The 15,749-nt window shown below is 41.3% G+C and overlaps 1 protein-coding gene across 1 annotated transcript in view; it reads right to left on the bottom strand.

Annotated features, from left to right (window-relative positions):
• Positions 1-1,279: 1,279 nt before the first annotated feature.
• The window catches only part of samd10b (sterile alpha motif domain containing 10b), a 38,385-nt gene continuing 23,915 nt past the window's right edge, over positions 1,280-15,749 (bottom strand). Inside the window, exons 3-5 of the mRNA XM_028410384.1 lie at positions 14,155-14,323; positions 8,671-8,811; positions 1,280-2,753 (exon numbers count right to left, since the gene is read on the bottom strand). Of these exons, the coding sequence (XP_028266185.1) occupies positions 2,731-2,753; positions 8,671-8,811; positions 14,155-14,323 (333 nt within the window). The 3' untranslated portion in view covers positions 1,280-2,730. The remainder of the gene's footprint in view (positions 2,754-8,670; positions 8,812-14,154; positions 14,324-15,749) is intronic.

Here is a 15,749-nt window from a genome sequence, read left to right as displayed (position 1 = left end):
CACAAGGGGGCAGTGTGGTGATGCAGTTTCTTCTCTGTGTGGAAACATGGCAGCATCCTTGTCCCTTTGACTGCTGTGTGTTGGCATAGAGTCAAACAGGCGCTCTTCTTCTTTGTTTCACTTCTGATAGCTGTCAGTCTTCTGCAGGTATGTGCAGAATGATAAAAGTTCAATCTGCTTCCTGCTTTCCTTAATGACTGCTGATGAATAGTTCACACAGGGCCTCGTTTGACCCATGATTAATTCCTCCAGCCAGTGGCAGTGATTTATGTTCCCACTCTCCCTCTGCTGAGCGAGCAAAAGGCTACTTAATGGTTTTAAAAACTGGCCAGGTGGAGTAGTCTGCGCACTTTAAAGCTCTTGAAGAGTCAATCCAGCAGTTGATTGTGTTATTTATCTTTTGACCTTATCTTTTGAAGTTGCGGGAGCACGCATGCACTTTTTTTCATACTTTGTAGTGGATATTAGCAGTTGGGACGCTTGCCAGAAAAATTACAGTCTTCAGCTGTTTATGCCATAAAGTGACGTTAACTGAAGCAGCTGTTAAAGGGCTTCCCGATGGCAGCTGATGAGAGAGGACAGAGCGTTTCTCGTTCAATATCAGCGAGGGCCGAGATCCAGCTGATCAAAGTCAAGAACACATAAACAAGCCAGACGAAAAGCTTCAGCATTGTGGCGTTTCAACGAATAATCACCAAAGACAGACTGTCAGAAAGGGATCTCATATTTCCAAATGTCACAGAGAAAGAAAGGACGCCTATAAGAGTAAACAGCGCCCAATTAACTGCATCATCCAACCATCTGCTCCACAGATTCATTCACTGTCAAGGTTGAGGAGGCTGCTGTTCACTGAAAATGTTTATCATACATGTATCCTGTTATTAACAGGTGAGATGCTTCATGTCTCTCAGTAATTGGATCCCAGTGTGTCTATGTGTGTGTGTGTGTGTAGGCAGGCAAGGCTGTTTTGCATTCACAGAGTTAAGAGTCATGACTCTGGGGGACAACAGTGGCGCAGTGGTATAGCAGGGTTATAATAATAATAAAAAAATGACTCATGAACCCTGAATGACAGGTCAGAAAGTATAGCCTTGAGGCCCATATTTTCCTTTTATTTTCCTTTTTAATTAATTTTAGGATCCTGTGCTGTAAAAAGAATGAGAAAACGAAACTTCAAGCACTGGATACCATCCCTAACATGACTTCTGCTGACCTGAAAACCTTAGAAAGTACAAGCCCTCATCATAATGTGACCATCAGGACAAACACTTTGTCTCAATTAGTTTATTCAAAAAACACAGCTTTCATCATATATTCCATACAGTATGCCTTTGTGCCTGTAAAGCAGATAAATATTTTTTTACATTTCAAACAGTCAATCATCAATCAAAGTAAACTGGAGTGTCAGTATTTACAGTACATCAGGTCATCTAAAAATAACACAATGTGGTGTTTTGTTCCCTTTTAACAGTCAATAACTCACATTACCCAAAGACTGCTTGTCGAAGATGGAAGGATGTTGGGTGGGAAGGATTTGGAAGTTTGTTTACTTCTTTATTTCTGTGACTTAACCATCATCATAAATAACACAAAAAAAGCTGTCTGCTGCTGCCTGTAATGACAGACTGAACCACGGGGCAGCCTAATTTCTGGGGATTTGAAGTTACAGAGTCACAGCAGTGGCTGAAAAAAGACGGAAAGCAACAGAGGCTTGTCCTGTTCTTTAGGACAACGTACAGCAGCACACATGAAGCATCACTGCTAAAGCTAACGCCACTGTAACAGCCAAGGTGTTTTACATTTCCCTCAGCAGACCCCCCCCCATCTCCACAAGAAAGGACTAATAAAGAAAAGATTAATAATACTTATCTCAGACACCCTCTTCACCTATTACCATTTAAATTATTGCTTCATCAAACATATCAACAGTCAGTGATTACCACATTAAGTCCATAAGCCCCCTGGATCCATTCCATTAATAAGACTACAGTACACAGTATACACAGGTTAAAGTGTATGTTATTCTACTCATACTGTATATATATTATTTTATATATATTTCTACTTTCTCACTGACACACTGCAGAGTAACAATACAAAAAAAGATTTATTGTGGGTATGACATTCAGCTGAAAAAAGCCTCCAAACCTGAAGTTCTGAAGGGAAAATGCAGTGTGGGTGAGGAATTAATTATAATTCCTCTGGCATTAATCAAATGCATTTAAGGAAACTTTGAATAGGCTCCGGAGTGTTGCTTCAAGGGCAGAGCAAGATGTGTCCTTTACTTTTTCCTTTATAAGGAATTACCCACATGTTTCTGTCTTTAAAGGGATTTATTTGAATTAAAAAAATGAAACTGCCCAGTCAGTCCAAATTACATAAGGCAGAAAACAAACACAAAGATCTATACTCAAGCATACAGTATCAGTGTCAGACGTACATCGTCGCTAGGACTGAGAATCTCTCTCGTCTTATCATTGCGTTACAGTGGGTACCCCCAGCCTCGAGTGGGGCTTTGTCTCTGTCTCAGTGTCTGTAAACCAGATTGGCCGTGTTGAATGAGAATCATCCAGACTAGTTGGCATGTAGTCTATAGACTTGTCCTCACTCGCCTTTCACTCCTCGATTCTCTGCTCACATATCTGAAGACAGCAGCTCTTCCATGGCTCCTAGAGACGTTATTGTGACAGGGGATGAGGGAACGGGCTGCCAAATGGATCCAGGGATGAGCTAAGAGAAATTTCCAAAGGAGGCTGCAGAAAGGGGAGAATGCATAATTAGAATTCACATGGGTGGACAAACCAGAGGTCAAAGTGCAGCAATAGTGCGTTCCCACCATCCTGCCCTAATGTAACCTCTCTTAATGGCCAAAAACCAATTTTCTCTCTTTGTTGAAGCAACGACGTGGAGCTTTTATCTCCCTCTTCTGGACATGAAAGTAGTAACATGAACAAGCCAGCCCAGGGATACTTATTATAACTTGGACATAAGAGAGGGACCAAGAGACATTCAACAAAAAAACATTGCTGCTGGTGCCCACAGACATCACATTCAAAACCCTGCTACTCTGAAACATTGACTGATATGCACTGATAGTCTTATTCAACATGCCGACATTTTGCACAAGAGTCTGTGCATCACAGAACCTTTTGTCTCAGTGTCATCTCTTAGTTCTTTTTCAAAACAACAGATACGACCAGGTGGTTTCCCTGACAACTAGCCAGTTTGTTCCATCCTAAAGTGACTCAAGTGTCAGAGAGAAGGCAGACTTTCCTTTTCCAGACATGTTGGCATTTTAACTCTAAGCTCTCCTCTCCTGATAGCCAAGGAAGATGTGCCACCTGTCTCTAGACACAGACAGATGTAGGATGGCACTGGAGTGAACCTGAGCTAGGAAAGGATGGAGAGGCAGACAGGATGGAGAGCCATCGATATGACTAGAGGCTTGCACAAACAGAGAGCAGCTCTGATAGAAATTCTTTTAAATGAGCTCCCTGTGGAGTCGTCAGAGCCTCAGAGAGGAGCGCTGGGAAGAGGGGAGGGAGGGGGACAGCAACCGGGCAAAATTTGCACTGAGAAGAAATGACATGTTCCTCCTTCTTCTCTGTCTGTCACGCTCAGAGTTCCATTCATATTCTAATTCAGAGCTACAGTTCAGCTGGCAGGCACCGCACGGAGCTCTGAGTAAAGCTCTGTGAGGATGGGCAACATCCACAGAGGCAATTCATACCTTAAAGGTTACCAAGACAGTCTCCAACGGCAACCAAAGTGCCAAACAACACATCTTTTTATGGTGGGAAGGATCAGGTGTTTTAGCTAAAAAAAACTTTAAAAAAAAGTATTGGCAGATTGCTAAACACATACAAGAACAGCCCGACTTTGATAAAAATTTGATATGTAAGGGAGGAAGGAGGTGCAGACAGTTTATTATGAAGATATACCAACAACTAGCGGCTAAGAAGAAGAAAGAGGGCAGAGCTCCCGCTGGGCTCTGATCTGAATCCTCCCCTCCTCCCAGAGCTTTCCAGATGTTACAACCCCTGCATGGTTCACAGTATACCCCGGGAGAGCTGTAGTGGCTTCCGGCTATGGAAAGACATCAACCTTACCTTTCACAGTGTGACTGAAATAAAACAGCCTGGCCTGGTGGAAACACATGAAATACTGTGACTGAAGTGTCTAAAAATACAAGTAACAAGACTCATGCACAAAAAATAAAAAGCTATCCCGATCATGGCCGGGTTACCAGAGGAGCCATAAACAGCTGTGTTGGAAGAGCGTATATACATTTGCATTCAACTTCGATTGAATTAGCATAATCTTTCAAATGTTAGTGACTACTGTATGTGACTACATTTTAAATCTAAGTTACTTGGAAAGTTGCATTTTGACAGCCATGAATGCACAACATAAGCTGAATGTGGAGCACAGTGGGACAGATTATACAAGAGGTATAATCAACAATTTTCTTTTGAGTTGTGTAAAACATCATATTTCTCATCATGTTTCTATTCATGCACTCTACACAATCCAAATACAAAATCCAGCAGGCAGAAAACACAGGACTGAAGAAGGCAGAGGAGAGTCTTTGAAGAGATCACATGCTTTTCAGAGCCTCAGGACGGGCTACAGAAAACCAAACACCTAACCAGAGAAGTCACCACCTTTAAAGGGCACTGCAGCAGTAATATATTGCACCTCTGTGACCACAGGGACTTGCAAGAAACAGAGTAGAAAAGAACATTCACAGCTGGTGCAGCTGAGGCTGACACATCCTGACACACCTTTAGTTTTATCTTTGCATGTCTACACCTTCAGTTCGCAAGGCAGGTTCTGTCAAATATCTTCAACCTCAAACGAGGCCGACCCTGAAGACATCAGAGTTACTCCTACAGTTTTGTCAGTTCTGACCAATGGTGGAGGCAGGTCAATAACCCTGAGTCTGTTGTTAAATCCTCATTGATTCAATTTTCTAATCAAACCATCCTAAAAGCGTATAGATCATCTTCAAATCAATATTTGTTCCACATTTTCTGTAAAACAATGCATATCAATCCCTTTCAGTGACAAACACGCTTTGTTGAATTTGCACTAAATGTTGTTTGTTTGCTATTGTGTGGGGGAACAACATTTTCAACAACACAAGTAATGTGATTTTGTGTCGAGTGTGAAATGCTATTACAGTGCTCTGAGCAAGACAGTCTGCTACAGACAGATTAACATGGAGTAAAAGTAGGGCCCTGTAGCAGGGGAATAAGAGTGCTATCAGGCAGGGGGTTCTTTCACTAACCGTGTCTCTCATTTAACCTCTTTATCCATTTCATTCCTGTATCTCTGTGATCTGTCAGTTTCATCTTTTTTCTCTATTCCGTTTAACATCACACCTCCAGTAGCAGCTGTCTGTCCTCTTATTACACTCGTGTCTCTCTTTTCTCAGCCTCCCATATTTATGTTGTACCCCTCAGGTGATCTTTTCCCCCATCACCTGTCTTCCTTATTCTGGATCAACTTTCAAAAGCAGAGGAACTCTGAGAGCTCTTATGCTTTGCAAAGTTTTAAGAATCACTGACAAGAGCACTTATTGGTCGTGTAAGGGTTGTGTTAAACAGAGCTATCAGGGCTTAGATCAGAGACAAACCCTCACATCAGATTCAGCTTATTTAGTATTTTCACTCGCTGTTCAAAACTTACCGTGAGATCAATATTTAATTTTTGGTGAATCCATTGGAGATGAGTCAGACCTGACAGGTGGTATGACGGCTCCAGTGAATCACACCAGAAATGTGTATTGGGTTAATCATTGAGGGGTGAATAGCTGGAGTATATGAGCAAAGACGAACATGAGTGCAAATCCTTAATGTGCATTAGCTCCTGTGCGAGTCAGCCTCTTTCTTTCTTCTTATCCTTCCATTACAGCATCACCATGCTTCTCCAACCATGACACCTCCGTCAAAACATCAGCATCTTTTTTCAGTGTTTTTCTCACTCAGTTCTACACAGGGTGACTTCCATCCAAAAAAGGCACTGGTATTTAAACATATATTTAAATATTTTAAGAAATGACTTTCATAAATAAGATCATAACTCATTAGATTTCACCCTATTAATCATACATTTTGTAATCATTAGAATGTGCATTTCTAAATTATGGTAAGAAAAATGTTACAACATTTAATGAGTTCCTCCATGAGAGACAGGTTGCTCCAACATTGATCACATTCAATAAAGGCATTTATGAGATATTGATCAGACACTGAGACAGACACGACCTTGACGTTTGACGCATGACCGTCAGATTCAAATGAGTCCAACCTTGAGTCCAAGTGAATAAATATCTATCCAAAACTGGAGAAAAAATGTGAGCTTATAGCCAGTGAAATCTTTGACACCAAAATCTTAAGAGAAGATGCAAAAATGATGTAGTGCAGAGGCATAAAAACATAAATGTCAACTACACGTTGGTGCCAGAATAAAAGCCGTGACCAAAACTATAAAGATTCATAGTCTGGGAGGTTTGCACCAAACTTTCCTCTCAATCTATAAAATAGTTGTTGAGAAAATGCAGTCTCAACCAAAGAGGGGGAAACAAGGTCAGTCTGAGTCTGGCCCTGTCACCTACGAACAATCCCAGGACCACTAACACCCTGCTTAAGTATTCTGAAGTAAGTTAATGGCTTTTAATTAGCCTGTTGGTTGCATAACATTTGTTGCGATGTCAGTCGTCACACTGTTTTTTTTACAGGTTTTAGTCGACACCTTGGCCCTCATTTACTGCCTTCTCACCACCTTATCACACTTCGCTTTTCATTTAAAACACTGAAATATCCCCATTATCGGTCCTTCCCACCTTCTGTATCACCCCTGAACACCCTCCAACCTTGTGACGCTCAGGTGTTGTACGAGGCCACCCAATTAGCTCGCCCTTACAGCTTCAGAGTCAGAGCCTGCTGAACTGGGAAATTACATTTGCATTGCTCAGTTAATAGAAGTGTCCAACAGCAATTTAATTCTCCCTCCTTACCAGTTGGTTGAATTGCATCTCTTAGGTTAATTCGATTCAGAATGCTTGATTTGCATAAATGTCATCAAAAGCACTTTTTCTACTCTGTAAGGGGGGGAGCTGTGATTACAAAACACAGTGAGTTTGGATGTTGTGATCCATCGGTGTAAGAAAGAGAAGTCAAAGACATCCATAAAAGTTTGAATCTAGCACTTCATTTGTTGTATTTGTGTTTTCATAAATCATAATACATTCATATGCTGGCTGCTTTTCTTCTTCCCGCTCTTCCAGTTCTTTCTTTGCAGTTGCGGTTTCAAATCACTTTTTTTTTTTATATCGTGTTGAACTTCAGACAAACAGTTTACAGATTTAAATGTCACAGCCAGGAGCCCTTTTTACAGTGTATGTTGTACCTCCTCTCACTCTCAACTTTATCTATCTCACTTTGACAGTACTGTGAAAATCTCTGGCTCTGTACAAAGTCCCTACAAAGACACTTTCATGTCCCGAAGGATGGGTCATGGAAAGATTAAAATCGACATGAAATGAAAGTGTCACAGCACTCACCTCAAAGCAAAGTCTGCAGTGAGTAAAGAACATGCAGACAACCAAACAGCGGCAGCAGCGTGAATGATGAGGAAGTGATGAGAGCTTGTAAAAAGTGCAGAGACCACTTCATTTACTTGTTTGATTATAAGAGCCCTTCCACCATCAGTGATTGGCTGATGGCAAAAAAAAAACTTCATTGCTCAGCCTGATTTTTTTTTTTTTTTTTTTTTACAATTCAGTCTATTTTAGACTGAAGCACTTCTGTGGAGGGAGATTGGGTCATTTAGAGTAAATGGCTGTGCTATTATTTCAACAGACAAAAAAAGCTCTTTCAGAATGCTTTAATACCTCCACACTTTTCTTCTGTTCCACTCCTGCGTAGTGAGTTACGAGGGACCAGAGCTACACACTTGTAGCGATTCCCCTTAAATGCTGCAGAGCTCCTCTTATTTGCAGTATGTGCTTAGCAGGGATGCTGTGGCTGAATATACGTAGGCCATGATCTTGAAGATTACAGTGCCCCAAGGAAAACCTGAGTGAAGTACCTGTAAGCTGCTCTTGCATTTGGCTCTGAATACAAACGCTGCCGGAGTTAAAATACAAAAATCTGATGAAGGCGGAAAACTTTAGTGAATCCCTTTTTTTAGGTTTCGTCTAGTAAATAAAAGGAACAAATGGTTGCTTAACTGAGAGACAGCATTGTCAGAGGAGAAAGGAAATTCTGCGGGCATTTTGGTGACTCACGAAGAAAACAACCATCTGCAACAATTGGCACAATGAGAAAAACACATGCTTACAAGAGGCATAGCCGCATCACCTGCTGAATGCAGGTCAGCAGTGAGTGATGGAGGCGGTGTATTGATGGCTGGATAATAAAAGTGTTTACCACAATCATCATTCAGAGGCAGTGCAGCAAATCAACAGCTCCCATCAATACAACCACACACAGTTGGCCAGAAAACAATTGCACTCTGATGTCCAACTGCATGCATGACACAGCAGGCAGGCATGGTCTCAGCCTGCCTTCTCCCAATTTAGCCACACAGTGACTCCCCCCCCCCCCCCCTTAAAAAAGTCTCTCACACAAAATGGTTACTTGCACACAACGTCTCATCACTTACTTCTGCTAAGTAGCTGCAGGTTGCGGACCTCTTCTCTGACCTGCAGCTGGAGGACTTGTTGGAGGACCTCCTGCCTCAGCGTCTCCTGGACTATTCCCATCCTCTCCAGCTTCTCCCCGTTCAAGCGCAGCAACGCCCGTCCTGTGAGGGGGAGAGGAGGAGGCAAAAGTGTGTATAAGATCCTCCAAAAGAACGGCCACACACACAACAGCATGTTATGTGATTATTTTATGTGAACTGCAACTGTCAACAAATAAATGAATGGATTATATGGCATCCCTCTTCTTTATGGAAATTACAGTTTGTCAGACATTTACAGCCCCAGTTCAGGGTTTAATTTATGTTTTAGCTTGATGATTTTAAATTTGCTTTAATGTGTAAAGTGTGAAGCGCTGCAGCCTCCTGTTTGTACAGAGGCTGGCTGTTTTCTCTGGTTGAGTTTTACTACAGAGTTTGATCATTAACCCTGGGGACACACACATTTAACATACCATTACACACAGTAAACAGCTTCAACAACAAACAGCTGCACTCATACAAACACAAGAGACATATGCAAGGAGGTGCAAATACACACACATACATACACAGAGGTTTATGTGGGTAAGAGAGCTAAGTCCTTCACCAGTGTTGAAAGAAGAGGAATCCATCATACCTGCAGCAGCTCTGTATGATGCCCAAATCATAATTAGGCTCATTATTCATGCAGCTCCCACTCCATATCAATTCATTCATTCCTGTTTCTTCGCCCTAAACATCAGCACACTCTCTCTCTCTCTCCCTTCATTTTCTCTGTATGGTCTGCAGAGGAAACATCCCACAGGTTATGCACACACGTCTATGTTCATACACATGGTATAATAGTCTTCCTTTTCCCCTCTCAAACACACACCAATACACAGTTTGAAGTCTGAAATTGGTCCTTCGTTTATCCTTCTGTTGCTGGTAAGCATGTCGGTGGGATGAGAGGAGAGAGGAAAAAAGAGCACAGTAAAGAGGCAGAGGAGGGAAAGAGAATTAGAAACCTGTGTCTTCTGATCCCATGAAATATAAATGCCCTTAATGGCGAGTCGGTAGTCATATTTTATTAGGCAGTCTTTATGGAGGAGAGCAGATTTGGAGTGTGAGGTGATATTAAAGATTTTTTAAGTAAAAATCGATAAGGTCCCAAGACATATTCTACTGAACAGCTTAACCACAGCAGTGTAAGGCTCTTTGAAGAGAGCTGTATGTCACAGCACCACTCATGACCTTTGTCTTCTCTGCATCATGTATTCAACGGGTATAGTTAAGTTCTATAAATGTTTTTATAGCTACGGGTGTATGTGAGGTATATTTAAGGGACACTTGGGACCACGCTCCCCCCTCTGAACTGCATGAGTCTCTGCAGGTACATTGGCCTCACAGCTCACCACCCACCACCATAATGAATCACTAAACCTGGAAACTCTGCAGTAAACTTTGGGCACAATGCTCCGACTATGACTCGGTTCCCATCATCTGTTTACAGTGGGAGGCAGCTATTCACACAAATCTGTTTTATAAGGCTTCAGCATCTTGTCAGGACACACCAACAGTTATAGGTGTGGCAATGAATTACACTGACAACAGTAACATTATTCTTGTCTACTAATAGTTTTAAAGTTCGTGCCTTTTATGCTTATTTTTGTTCCATATGTTGCCTGACTAATGCTAAGTACAACGTGCTACCTTTCACGGTGCTCAGAAATTCATTCATAGGGCTACTATAACTGCAAAATATCACCAATACCAATAAAAACTTGGATTTTCTTAAGAGCCTGAAAGTTTTCTGCTCCTGGGACTCTTTTGCTTCCATCACTTTCTTGACAGACTCTCCATATTTTCATCTTGATGATTCAGCCGACTCATCTGCTGACCGATTTACTCCCACCAATCAAACTTCAGCTCCGTCTATTCCAATCTTAATTTTATTTCTTCTTGTAACGACTCTCCTGTGCAAAGAGGGACTCTGTGAGTGTGTGTCTGTGTACCCTGTGGAGGTAAACTGAGATAGGACTTCAGATGGGAAAATGCATTTGATGAATGTATTGACATTTTAAAAAATTCAAACCAATCTCTCAGGACAGTGCTGAAGTACTTGGTTGTACTGTGGCCAGTTTAAACTATCTGATTGATAAAGATTTTCTTAATATTGATTTTCTTTTGTGTGGAGCAGATCGCTGCATATGAAGCAGCAATTATTGTTTTTCCATGTCTTTGAGATATTCATCTCTTGCAGAAGTAGCCAGTCCAAATGAGGACAAAAACTGTTTTTATTTCACAGGCTGGAACAATACAGACAAGAGTTACCTCCAAGCTGGCTGCACTCCCTGGGAAAATAAAGCCAGGACAAACCCGGCCGCTTTTGAAATGGTTGAATGTTTTGTGTGTGTGTGTGTGTGTGTGTGTGAGGTGCATGGACATGCTGTTTAAAAGCAGATTATTTGTTTCTCCTACGAGCAGGTGCTCCCTGTTTCTAGCCATATATACCCGAATAAAATATTTTGTGTGAGCACAGCTATCTTGGGGATTCACTAACAATAATTTTTCATCTATTTTCTTCACAGTTTTAGTATTTTTTTTACGCATACACACTTTTGTCTGCATCAACCTCTTCACCCCATCTCCACTAAAGCCCTCTTGTGTGTGCTTGCCAACAGCAGTGCCAGTGTGTCCTAGAAAAGAAAAAAACTGCCCTTCCTCTGTGAATGCGTGTGTGTACAAATGAGACAAAGCAGATGAATGGAGCTCAAATCAATTCCCCTTAGACAGACTTAATACAGCTCCTAATAATTGCCTGTAGATAGGGAAAGTATGCTGTCAAAGGGAGAAAAGAGACACCAAAACAAAAGCTGTTTCACTACAGATTGCTTCTCTCAATTTGGCTTCAAAATAAATTGCTTATTAACAATGTCTGTGGGCAAATGGGAGGGAGCTCAGTCTTGCTCAGGACTATAATGACTCTTAAAGCAGTCTGAAAAGCAATCCAAGGGAGAGGAGGTGAAGACATCCTTAGGAAAGAACAACCTTTAGTTTAAAGCTTTGATAGCCATCCAATTCATTTTATACTCTCCCTGAAGGCCTGCATACCCATATTACACTTCTGTACAAACAAAGCCACCAAGGTTAAGTCCCACAGTCGTGTTTAACTATCATTTTTTTCCCCCACACTCAGTATTATGGTCTTCATACTGCGCCCCGCTTTATACGTCTATCCAATCCATCCTATCTATCACTCACACCTGGAATAAAATTGTCACCTTCACTGGGATATATTACCAAGGTAAGGAAAAATGGAATATTAATACAAGGTGTAAATATATAGCCAGAGCTGGAAGGCAATGCTAGCTGGCTTTGTGATCAGATCTGTGTCTGCGAATGCAATCCATGAAGCTTACTGCACATAAACTCAGGACAGCAGGTATCCGTTTTATTGACTTTACATCTGCTGACCTGCTGCACATTAATTATTGCTTATCACAATGTGGACAGAAGGTAAAAAAAAAAACAACAACAAAAAAAACTGCTGTGAACGTAAAGAATGTAATCATTGTTCTGAGAATACACCCAGATTAAGATCAGATTTATAATCCAAGGCAAAACAGGGCTTCTGTCACAAAACACACGATGCATCACACAACACAATCATTTGGGCCGAGTAGCGCAACAACCACAAACAGAGGAGGTACAACACAGAGTTAAAATAAAACGTTGCTCCTTTACATTACTGTACAGTGTGGCAGAATATAAATATAGGCACATTGCACATAAGAATAATCTGATATTCTCTTCTGCCATCTAGACCAGTGGCAACCGACTATGTTCTAACACTGAACATGATAAAAAGCAGCATTCATGAAAGAAGTGGAGAAGTACAGCCGAATATGAACCGTTATCCGCTAATTGAGTGCAAGAGATGCTAAAGAAGCTACACTGATCTCCTCAGGCAGCTTGTTCCACTGTAATGGCGTCCTGACTGAGACACAGAGAGAGATACTTTTGGGTCACTGAACTAACATGACACAGACAGAGAATCCATTTCTTGGCAGTTTGAGAGCTCCTTCAGAAAAAAAGCAGGGAATTTGGTATGTAGGACACTCACTGATGCCATTCTTTGATGCTGACCATATGAATCAACAACAAAAACACACATTTAGCCCAACATTTGCACAAGAAAAAGCAGGAGCTAATAACCAAAGCAGAATGAAGTCCAGCTGGACATCAGCAAGTGAATACATATGAATAATTGGATCTAAGCCTCTCTCACTCTCTCTGTTTCAGAATACATAAATAAAAATGATGTGATCAGAGCTGCTGCAGCTACAACCGTGGCAGCATTGTTAACCCTGAAGCCAGTGTGTATGTTTGTGTGTATGTGTGTATGCATGCAAATGTAAGTGAGTGGTGGCTGACCTGCGGCACAACACAGCAATCTGTTCTCTCTGAGACACTAAAAAAGGAACTGCTCTACTGTCTGGTCTGTCAAGGCTGTGTGTGTGTGTACACATTTATCTGCACATGCTCATGTGTGTCTATTGGTGGTTTGTGTGCACAGGCACTTGCATGCTGTTTGTGTGGGCTTGCTAACAAATAAATGTGTGCAAGCATGTTGTTTGAACTCGAAACACGATAACCCACCATTTTTTCCGCAGCTTTGCCTTTCTTCTCCAAAAATAGGCAGCATTTCTTTCGTTACCTCACATGAATGCCTTTTAAATCTCCTTTGCAGAGATTTGGGTGTAAACCTGTTTCCAGTTGAAAAAGCTAAGCTGTGGAACCACAAACCTAAAAATACAACCTATGGGAGATTTGCTAAGCCTTTTATGGCAATGGTTTGCAATGTCTGTGCTTATTGAAAGGGGGGAGAGGTCAGTAACCAACGTCTACGGATAATAATATCTGGCGATGCCTTCAAACGACTACTCTGAGGTCACTTCTAGACATTTTAGAATATTAATAGGTCAATACCCAAAGAGCTATGCCTGCACTGTTCCAGCTTTTTTTTCTGATAACTATACTGATCTGATGTCATTTCCTTTGCCTTTGCAGATATAACAAGTAACCGTCAAACTTGTTAGGGTTACCAAGCAAGAAATCCCTCCATACAGCGGAGTCTTTGACTCGCTTCACGTTTACCTCATCAAGTCTGCTTGCATGCTGCAGAAGCATGATCAGTCCCATGTACAACCTCCATTATCCCATACCCAGGTCTTTAGTGAATATTAATATTGGATGGGTGCATCCCTCCTGATAGATGATAGATTCTTTAGATGCCTCATTGTGAATGTAATGTACAGATAGTTGTACATTACAAGCATGTTAAAATATCAGGCCGATCAAGACTACTGTAGCAAAGAAAACAGTTGATAAGCTTGTTGACAAGTTTTTGTCCTAAAATATGTGTTTCATCACATTCCATTCTCACAAGACTACAAGATCATCTTTAGCTGTGTTGCACTGTACCTGTGATGGCATGATGGGAGAAGGCCTCTACGTAGGTCAGGTAGTTGTGAGGACAGTGTTTCTTAAGCCACTTGCAGACATCCTGCTGAGTCCACAGCACCACAGGTTTGGACAGACTGGACAGCGTAGGACTGGTGTGATACACAGTGAAGGCTTCGCCTGGACGCAGCTGAAACACAACGAGCGGAGAACTGCATGTTATTCAATGTAGTGTGTACGCTGAGGAAAAAGAACAATAAGTGTGTGTGTGTATTTGTGTTCTCATTTCCCGAGGTAACACACTGTATGAAGCAATTTGGAGCATTGCTTTTTAACACCTTGTAATTGCACTAGCTTCGTTAAACATGCAACTTGGAGGGCTTTTTTTTTTTTTTTTCAATTAAAATGAAATGAACTGCAGTGATGCATTCTGATACAGTACTTTATAAAATAATCCCTTCTGGTAAATCACAAATAGAAAATGTGCAAATTATGGAAAAGAAGGCTATAATATTTCTGTGATATTTCTCTCTTACAAGCCAGAATGAGACCTTTTTGGTGTAAAATCTGGCAGGATTGGTGGCTCACTCTTGTATGAAACTAATGAAAATCACACAAGAACAGTGAACATATGGTTTGAAGGGTTTGAAGGCATGAAAGGGGCAAACAGCTGTTTTTTTCCCCCCCATAAACACATGCACAGTTTTCACCTTTCAACGCCAATTTAGACAGACGGATGAAAAGCTGCTATTCGTACTGCATCACCATATTTTCCCAGTGAGTCCATTATTCTAATTTATGTGGCACTTCATTCCCCCTGTCAACAACTTATATTGATACTGTAATTACATTCCATATATAAATCTGACCAGTATGCATGCTGACGTTGTGTCGCTTTCTAACCGGTGTGGTCTTATTTTGGAGGTAATTTTTCCTGACAGCGATACCTTCATTATACAGTCAGCACAACATTTATGTCATTCTGTCATCTTTATCTTTCTGTTGTGTGACAATGTCTCTTTTCTTCTCATTTTCATTGTTCCCTTACACACACACACCTTCCTCTGATCCAGACAGCTGGCTTTTTCTTTGTTTGGCATAGGCATGCACAGGGAATTAATGGGGATATTAATAAAGTCACAACCAGTTCATCTAGGCAGAAAACACAACCTCATCCCCTCAACTTTTTTTTTTTTTAAACTCTTGTGTGATACTCTCATATCTAATCCATTCATTCATGCTCTGACTGAGCCAACGCCACAACAAAGGCCTTGGCTGATTTTCAACAGAAAAACACAGAACTGCTGCCAAACGGTTCCACTCCATAACTGACTGCAATAAATGGGATTATGTATGCTGAAATGTCATACACACCAATGCGACTCACACACACACACTTGCACTCGCTTTATACCCGACGTTCCCCCACACATACCACATACCATGCCACATACTCATTAAAAGCACAAAGACCAGCACACGACAACACCTTCACATCTTAATATGTGACAGACACAAGTTCATGACTATTTATTTGCCAGCTGCTGTAATGAGATCGTCTTCTGTCAATTTAAGCACCAATCAACCCTCAAGTTCTGGCTGGTCCACTGGCAAAC

This window comes from Parambassis ranga, chromosome 7, assembly GCF_900634625.1.
Source record: "Parambassis ranga chromosome 7, fParRan2.1, whole genome shotgun sequence".
NCBI lineage: Eukaryota > Metazoa > Chordata > Actinopteri > Ambassidae > Parambassis > Parambassis ranga.
This window is presented reverse-complemented; position numbering and strand designations above follow the sequence as displayed.